This window comes from Notamacropus eugenii, chromosome 3, assembly GCF_028372415.1.
Source record: "Notamacropus eugenii isolate mMacEug1 chromosome 3, mMacEug1.pri_v2, whole genome shotgun sequence".
Taxonomy (NCBI): domain Eukaryota; kingdom Metazoa; phylum Chordata; class Mammalia; order Diprotodontia; family Macropodidae; genus Notamacropus; species Notamacropus eugenii.
Window position 1 is genome coordinate 96,515,503 of NC_092874.1, and position 9,042 is coordinate 96,524,544.

At 46.4% G+C, this 9,042-nt stretch overlaps 1 protein-coding gene across 1 annotated transcript; it reads left to right on the forward strand.

Moving 5' to 3' along the window:
* Positions 1–2,071: 2,071 nt before the first annotated feature.
* On the forward strand, positions 2,072–7,786 carry RARRES2 (retinoic acid receptor responder 2). The gene is made up of 6 exons (XM_072652329.1): positions 2,072–2,169; positions 3,862–4,087; positions 5,228–5,332; positions 6,867–6,965; positions 7,254–7,381; positions 7,605–7,786. The coding sequence occupies exons 2-5, from the start codon at positions 3,890–3,892 to the stop codon at positions 7,368–7,370; spliced, it is 519 nt and encodes a 172-aa protein (XP_072508430.1). The 5' UTR covers positions 2,072–2,169; positions 3,862–3,889; the 3' UTR covers positions 7,371–7,381; positions 7,605–7,786.
* The last annotated feature ends 1,256 nt before the right edge of the window (positions 7,787–9,042 follow it).

Here is a 9,042-nt window from a genome sequence, read left to right on the forward strand (position 1 = left end):
AAAATCAGGGCAGCAGCTTGAAGTCTGGTAATCCCCTTTCAACTCTGTGATTTCATCTGCTGCTTCCTTCCCAGGGGCAACCTGAAATATCTTTTCACTCTTTCTGTGGTCGTTTTAGTTACTGCCCTCTACTGCCAGACAACTTGTCCATTCTAGAAACCTAGCCCTCCTTGGGAAGTGTAAATGTTTATATTTTCCTGAGGCAGCGTGGTGGCAGGGAGGCCAATGTGGCTGCTGCCTTTTGTCCCCCACTTCCACCCTCAAAAATTTTAGGGCAGTCCTTTGTCTGACCTCTCACCACCCCTTATTCTATCTGTTATCCACATCAACCTCTGAATCCAGAGGGCCAATGAAACTATATCTGTGTCAGAGAGGCTGACACAGCCTTCTGCCTTTCTTTGTATCCCCAAAGTTTAGCACAGTACTTGGCACAAAGGAGGAGCTTAATAAATGCTTACTGACTATTGAATAATTATTGTGGTTGTTCAGTGGAGTCCAATTCTTTGTGACCCCATTTGGTGTTTTCTTGGCAAAGACCCTGGAGTTGTCTGCCATTTCCTTCTCCAGATCATTTTACAGATGAGGAAACTGAAATAAACATGGTTAAGTGATTTGTCCATGATCACACAGCTAGTAAGTGTCTGAGGTCAGTTTTGAACTCAGGTCTTCTTGACTCCAGGCCCAGCTCTCTGTCAGCCTTGCCATCTAGCTGCCCATAAACCAATTAGGACATAAGTAAACTAGTCAACAACCTGTGCTCAGAAAAGGGAATAGGAAGGCAGAAGTCATCTAGAATTGAGACTCTCAGTTTGCCATGGTGCTTCTACCAATAATTTCCATTGCTGCTCCTGGTGGGATTGAGAGGGAAAGAAAAATCCCCTTTCCCACTCCCCTTCTTTGCTGCATTCTTCCTTCACCGTGTGCTGGGGAATCAAAAGAGAGAGCTTGCTCTTACTAACTACACTATTCTCTGTCAAGAATCTGTCCTTCTCCCTTTCTCCTTCCCTCTCTGCAAGTGGCATAGAAGTGCCCCCTTCTGACAAGAGTCCAGTCTAGGAGAGTGATGGTAAATGCTTAGCACAGGGCCCTTCAAAAGTATACTTGACACATTTTAAAGTTTAATCAGCATCATTTTCTTAAGTCTAGAGAAGACAATCAATTAAACAATAAAACAAGTCCTGATTTGTAGTGCTTGCCAGTTTCTGAAGTGTGAATACTCACTAAAAATTTAGCAGCTCCTTTTCATAAACTGGTAAGAGTTGGCTTCAGTACACTCCTGGTGTAGGCCCTATAATCTCATCAAGTTGATTGAGGGGTTCATGAGCGGAAGTTCTTCTGATCAATCTCCCATTATAGCAAGATGTCACTGTATTAGCAAGGAGACTAATGTGTCTCTTCTATATCCTTTATTTGTATAAATGTATCCTTATTACCCACATAGAATGTAAGTTGTTTGACGGCAGGGATTGTTTTCTATCCCCAGTGCTAGCACAGAGCACATAATAAGGGTTCAGTAAATGTTTATTTTATTGTCAAATCAAGGGATCCATGGCTCTAGAATGAACTTTCTGACTAGATATGTGTGAGACCCAGCACTGGCAATTGAAAGAGGCAAGAGATGTTTAAAGGCAGCCCTGTCTAGAAGCAAGGGGAGAGACCATATGGTCTTTGGAGGGTCAAGGTCTGGACTACGCAAGGCTGAGGGGTGGCAGCATTTACCCCAAAGGTAGGTCCTTTGGACAGGATACCCTACTTTGATGGCTCAGTCTGGTGGAAGAGCTCAGCTAACTGCCTTGACTGAGGTCAGGCCAGCTGGCCAACTTCCCTGGACTTGGATGGGGGAGGGTGTCAGGGAGAATGGAAGAAGAGGAGGTTTGAGGGGTGGGGTAGAGGCCTGGGACTGCTGCATGGGAGACCATTCTGGATCCTTCAGGGTTAGGGCAGAAAGGCACCCTAGAAATTGTGGGAGTAGGGACCTAGAAGGATTGGATGGTGGTAATGGGGGGGGGGGGGAGAGTCATGGAGCCAGAGGTGGGAGGAGATGGGGGCAGAGACCAGATGCAGGGGAGGAGCTGGGGAGGCGGAGGTTGGGGGGGGTAAGGGGGAGGAGAGGCAGACTGCTACCGGGAGCTTAAGAGGAGAGGTCCAGAATTCCCAGCTAAGAAGAAGGTGAAATGGGAGAGCGGTGGAGGGGAGGGAAATGGGAGATGGACAGGAGGGTGAGGAGATAGAGGTGGGTCAGAGGTAAAGGGAAAAGCAGATGCCAAAGTTCAGTTTTCTGTTCCTCTTAGCCTGGGGGTTATACCAAGCTTTGGAACTGTTAAAGGGTTTGCCACAGTGGAGCTAGTAGGTGACCAGAGAGCAGGGGAAGTCTGACTCCCAAAGGTCAGAAACTGGGAGGAAGAAGAAAGAAACAGAAGTGATTTGGCCTCAGAAAAAAGAGGGGGAAAAGGAGGCCTTTAGGGGAAGGAGTTAAACTAGAAAAGAGCCAGTGTCGGTTAGGAACCAGGAGGCTCTGCAAGGGGAAGACGAGCTGGAATCTTGAGATCCAGATTTCTTGGGTTGGACAGCCCAGCAACAGGCCCCAGCATGCTGAGGGTTAAGCTCCAGCTCAGCCCCTCTTCAGGATGTTTACGTCCTCCTCAAAATATTCATCTTCGGTGTGAGCCTCACCTCCGGTCCCTCGATTCTCCTCCCTCCCCCACAGGCCTTTTCAGTGCCAGGGGCCAGGGGGGTGGAGCAAGGACCTCCCGAGCGCTGGGAAAGTCCAGGGCACTGACCTGACCCCAGAGGAGGGAGGGAGAGAAGGGGAAGGGGGAGGATACTGGGTGGAAGGGGTTGGGGAGGGAGACTGAGCTGAGAAGAGGGGAGGCATGGGAGGAGCACAGAAGGCAGAATGGGAGAGTGGGTGGAGGGAAGATGGAGTCTGCTTCCCGGCCTCAGGAACTTGGCCCTGGCTCTGACGTCATTTCCAATTTCTGGGAAACTTCAGAGAGTAGCTCTTCCCAATATGTTCTGCTGGGGAAGGGAGCTACAAAAGAGAAAACTAGGAAGGGAAGGAAAGAGAGCCAGCTAGACAGCACCCACTGCAATGACACTTTCAGGAAGGACTCATAGGAGGTAGCTCTCCCTTTTCAGTTCCCACCCTAACCCTACCCCCAGGCTTTGATGGACCCAGAACTGGGAGAGGCTGCAGTTAACCTAGAGAAGCAAGCTGATGAGGAGGGACATCCCAGGCTGGTGCTAAACAAATCTAACTAAATGTCCTATACTATCTGCCCCTCTCTTCTTCTATAAACCACTCCCATTACCCTGATGTGGCTCAGGTGGTCCTAGGAAATGAGCTACAAAAGGGCTCGGAGATCAATCACCCCTCTTCATTTTATTAATTAGGAATCTAAGATCCAAGTGAAAGGACTGGCCAAGCTTATCCAATTAGCGGTGCTGAGCTTCAAACCCAAGTCCTCTGCCTACAAATCCAGGACTCTTCCCACTGTGCCACATTTCTCTTTGTTCTGTTAAAGGTTCCCTGGTTGTTCATTTTATTCTGATTTCACTTTCTTTTTCATTTAGGGTAGAGTATATTTGTCTCCTGCTCCCCAATTCCCTAGGGATGGCCCCATCTAAGGCCACATCGACCCCTACCCTCCCAATCCAGTTATTCCTTCACTTCCTGAGCCCTGCTTCTCCCATACAACTAAAGGATGAGCCCAAGGGCAAACCAGGACCAGCAGTAAACCATGACATTGAGTCTGAGTGACAGAAGAGACAAAGATGGAGTAGGGGGTGGAGGGAGGGTAGAGAGTATGGGATTTGGCTGGTGGAATCTAGCTCTCACGGACACAACTTCATTCCATGCAGGTGCCTGTCCTGAGTCCAGTTGACTGTGATGTGCAGAAAAGAAATGAGGCAGTTGCTGTTGCCCTTGGCCCTGTGGCTTAGTGCCCTGGGGCCCACTGGAACCAGGGCAGATGAGCTCTCAGTGCCACAACAACGGGGCTTGCAGGTGGCTTTGGAGAAGTTCCACAATCACCCACCTGTGCAGTGGGCATTCAAGGAGATTGGTGTGAACAATGCCAGTGACATGGTGGGTGGGAGGGACCCCTTTGACTGCAATGAGGGTGGGGGGATATATTGCAAGAATTCTCTACTTTGCTCTAGGAGGGGTGCATCTGGGGTTCCACCCCAGAGATGTCAGTATTTCTCTAATAGGCAAGGATTTCTTTTGGTTTGGTTTGGTTTTTATTCAAAGGCATTTAATGAAATAACATAGTAAAAAAATAGTCACAACAGAACCTTATCTCACCCAAAGCTGGAGCACACTTTCTCATAGAGACACAGACTCTCCATGGAAATAGTGAGCACACATGTGGAGGACATATGGCCAGGGCACATGTATGGAGAAACAGCTCATATCTGCTATTGCTGTAGGACCACTGACAGCTGGTGATAGCATCAGATGCTCAGGAGGCAAGTTGGGAAGTTATTTGGAATTTATAAGCCTCCAGATGTCAAGAAAAGATTATAGGATCACAGATTAAAGCTTAAGGAGCCTTAGAAGTAATTTAGTCCAGTGGCCTCATTTTATAGATGAGAAAATCAAAGCCTACAGAGATATTGTGTTGTCCAAAATCATAGATAATATGTGGCAGAGCCAGGATTTGAACCCAGGTTCTCTGGTTACAAATCCAATATTCTTTCCATTGTACCATACTTGGATGTCATCTTCTTATAGCCAGCTCACTTGAGGGATAGCAATGCAATATAGTTGGGTAGGAAGGTGGTGTAGTGGACAAAATACCAGGCTGGAGTTAGAAGACCTAAGTTCAGATCTGGCCTCAGATACTTCCTAGCTGTGTGACCCTGAGCAAATCACTTAACCCTGTTTGCCTCAGTTTCCTCATTTGTTAAATGAACTGGAGAAGGAAATGGCAAACCACTCCAGCATCTTTGCCAAGAAAACCCCCAAAAAGGTCACGAAGAGTTGGACATAACTGAAAAACAGCAAAACAACACTGATGATTCAATGTAGTGCCATATAAAGCAGTACAATGCAACCAGCATTTATTAAATGCCTACTGTTTACAGAACAATGTGCTAGGCATGGGGAGGTGGGGGAAAGAATTGGGTGGAAGTAAGATAATGCCCTTAACCTCAATGAAGCCTACAAGGTACAAGATAAAGGAGGGGAGCTGGTCACTGGTTCACCTTTGTGTCTTATCCTTAGTCATTCCCTGGAGGAACATTTGTTCGACTGGAGTTTGGACTCCAGCAGACCAGCTGCCGAAAGAAGGACTGGAAGAATGCTGAGTGCAAGGTTAAGCCTAATGGGGTGAGTGAAAATCATTTCCCCTCTGCTGTGTGTGTGTATTTGTGTGGTTTTGGGAACATAGATCTGAGTCTCCATGTCCTTATAATGAAACATGTCTGGGACAGAGGGATGAATGAATGCCTGCATATATAATGGATCCCTATGTCAAAATGTGAGTACATATGATATGAATCTGTGTCTGTATATTGGTATATGCCTTTAGTGTATTGTGTATACACAGTGGAACATATGTCTTTTGTGTATACCTAGAAGGGTAACAGGACTTGCACTGTATGTGTATGAGAAATGTATGAGAAATGGAGGGGGGTGGTCTGGATAATAGAACAGGTGCCTCTTTTGTGTGTCAGAGAGACAGAGCATGAGATGGGGAGCTATGGGAACATGTGAATCTTTGTGTGGCTCAAGGGAGAGGAAAAATAATGAGAAGGTTTGAGAACAGAGATGTCATCTGGGAAGGCAGGGCATTGGGAGTCAGTGGGGAGGGGTACACAGACAGCTTTCTGGAGCTTGAGTCAATTTCACATGAGTCCCTTGGATGAGTGTGGGTAGGAATGAGCTTAATCTTCAAGAGTAAAGGTGAGGAAATAGGAAGGGAGCAGATTGGGTAGTATCAAACAGGTCCTGGGTAAAGTCTTGCTTTGAGGTCCCCAGATATCAAGGTTGATTCTACCTCCTGCTTCTAGAATTCAAGACATTAGAGAGACCCAAAGGAGAGGATTTGGTTTGGGATCTCCCAGGACTACGGAATATCCTAGGATTCCCTTATTTTTTAAAATGACGGTGCCCCAGATCTAGCCCACTGGATGAATCCAAGACCGAACTAATACAGACCTAAATACCAGAGCTTAATCAGAACCAATCCAGTTTAGGGGAAACTATGTGATGTAGTGGAAGGAACATTGGATCAGACATCTATAGACTTCAATTCTAGGTCTAGTCTGCTACTGACTCACTCAGTAATCACAGGCAAATCACTTAACCTGTCTAGGCCTCAATTTCTTCCTCTAAAATGAAGGAGTTGGATTAAATGATTTCTAAGATCCCAAAGTCCTAGATGGAGGAGTTTCTGGGCACCAGCTTCTGCATTCCACTTATTCTAGACCAACCTGTCATTAGTAACCCCACCTTCCCCTCAATCTCTGGTCCCCTTTAGCCAAGAAATGAGCCTGTTGCCTCTAGTGCTTTCCATTTCAGTACAGCTGACCCCATATCCCCTACCCCACCCCATAGTCAACTGTCTCTTCCCACAACAGCTCTAACCTTCCATGTCCCCAGTGTATCCCATTCCCTGATACAAATTCATCTATTATATGACCAATGTGGCATAGGACAAAGAGTGCTGGATTGGAAGTCAGAGGACTTGGGTTTGTCACCCACCTCTGCCACTTATTACTTGAGTGACCTTGAGCAAGTCATTTCTTTTTTGGGCCTCAGTTTCCTCATCTGTAAAATGAAGAGGTGGGACTAGCTGACCCCTAAGATGCTTTCCAGCTCTAGATCTATCATCCTTTGACCTATGCCCCTATGATCTCAGCGGAAGAGGAGCTGTTTGGCTTGCATCAAGTTTGATTCCAAGGACCGGATCCTGAAACAGATGATTCACTGCCCCATTGGGCCCCCGGGGAGTCAAAGGGTAAACCTTGATGCTTTGTTTCTAAGGTAGAGGGAAGGGGGAGAGTGGAGGAAGAAAGAACAGAGAAGGGAACCATGGTGTCTGAATAGCCCAGAAGAAGGTAACTGGGTGAAGAGGGATCTTGGACAGGAACCATCTGTTCCCTGAGATGAAATGGTTCAGGTATGTGGAAGGGGAGAAGGGAGGAGGGAGAGTGAGACAAGGTCAAGTCAAGGACTTGGCAGAGTAGAAGAAAGTGGTTTCCTTTTTTGACCCTGTGGCCAAGACCAAGCCTAAATGTATCTCTAGGATCCTGATGGGCAGCAGGAAAGCCAATGCACTCAAGTGGAAAAAGCTGGTGAGGAGCCCCATAGCTATTACTTCCCTGGCACATATGCCTTTTCTAGGAGTCACAACTCTGGCTGAATCCTAAGCAGGTAAGAATCTCTGGGAGGAAAGGAAAAAAAAAACTGCACATGGGTAGGAATAGCCTGGGAGGATGGGTTTAAGAACTGAGAATAAGGCTAGGATTTAGATCCAGGACTGAGTGAGGTCAAGATAGAGAACAGAGTTAGGCATTGGGAAAGTCAGTAGAAGAGATGGGAATGGAGTTAAGAATTTCTTTTTCATCCTTAACTCAACAATTTCTCTTCTCTTCAGGGTGCAACCTTGCTTTCAATCCCTTTGAAAACCAGTGAATAGTGTGAAGGCTTTCAACATCCCTCCTACCCATCAGGGCAAACACCCCCTATCCCACCTTACCTGGGAGAAGAGGCCAGACCCTGCCAACCCTGTACACAGCACTCTTGTTTCTTCCTGTCTCAAATAAAACGTGCTTCCGACTTCATGCGTTCACTTCCTTACACAGTGCCTTAGAACTAAATGGGCATCATGAGAAGGGGTCAAGGCTTAGATGAATGGCAATGACCAATCTCCATTCCTTGGGACAGATGATAAAACGTACCTTCTTTTTCTCACTAGTGAGATGGTGGACTATGGGGGGAGGAATGTGGCAGATGCTGTCAGATGGCTTAATTTGTCAGTTGGTTTTGATGAATTGTCTTTCTTTGTTACAAGGGAAGATTCTCAAGGGGGTGGGAATAATATACTGGGAAGTAACTGCACTTAAAAAAAGCATCAGTAAACTTTTAAAAGGGGCTCAAGCCTGGTTGCTGCCACTATGGTTACTTCCTTGATTTACCCCTATCCCTACCCCAATCCCACCCACAAATAGAGCAAAGATCAGACCAGAGCTCAAGGAAAGAGCACTGGAATTTCCAGCACAAGGGTGGTGATAATATTGTGGTCACACCACATCTGGAGTTGTGTCTTCAGATTTGAGCATTCTGTCTTAAGAGGGACACTGACAAGATGGAGTGTGCTCTAAGGAAGACAACCAGGATGGTGAAGAGGCACAGAATTATTCCATATGAAAGTGTTTAGCCTACAAAAGTGAAGCCCTGAGATAGAACATAACTGTCTTCAAACACTTCAAGGGTTGTCATGTGGAATGAATAGTAGATTCTGCTCTCCCATAGAAGCAAAGTCAGGGAGTTCCAGGGAGATAGATTTAAGTTCAATGTGAGGAAAAATTTTCTCAGAGTTGTTCGACTTTTAGCCAAGATTCAGGTACCTATCCCTACAACTCTACCATAGCTACTCCAAAAAAGTCTGAAATTTACACCAGATTGAATGATCATGAAATTCAATAATTCAATAAGAAACTATAGTAAGTGAATTCTTCCACTTGACTCTGAGGGAAAAAATTCATCAGAAACCTGAAGTCAATAGGAAAGAAGGCAGATAGGAAAGTGAGTGGAGAGCTCTTCCCTAGAAAACCCCAAGGTGGTTAGAAAGTCCCAGAGTAGGGACCTTGGAATCCCTGGAGAATGGCAGGGAACAGAACACAGCAGCTGCACTTGGACCTGGATACCCTAGGTGCAGGGTATCTGTGATGCCTAACACTGTCCTGAGATGTCAGAAAGGGAAGATTCAGTGATCTGAGCCTCAAATATATAAGGTCGGGGGAGGGAAGCTAACTCCAGATTGTAGAGGTCAGCACAGGAACACTAGGGATGCAAGGGTGAGACCAAGTAGG

Excerpts from the sequence above, each read along its gene's own strand:
- RARRES2 (XM_072652329.1), top strand. The coding sequence starts at position 3,890 with ATGTGCAGAAAAGAAATGAGGCAGTTGCTGTTGCCCTTGGCCCTGTGG. Across the intron at positions 4,088-5,227 it reads TGAACAATGCCAGTGACATG|TCATTCCCTGGAGGAACATT; the intron begins GTGGGTGGGAGG and ends TCTTATCCTTAG. Across the intron at positions 6,966-7,253 it reads GGCCCCCGGGGAGTCAAAGG|GATCCTGATGGGCAGCAGGA; the intron begins GTAAACCTTGAT and ends ATGTATCTCTAG.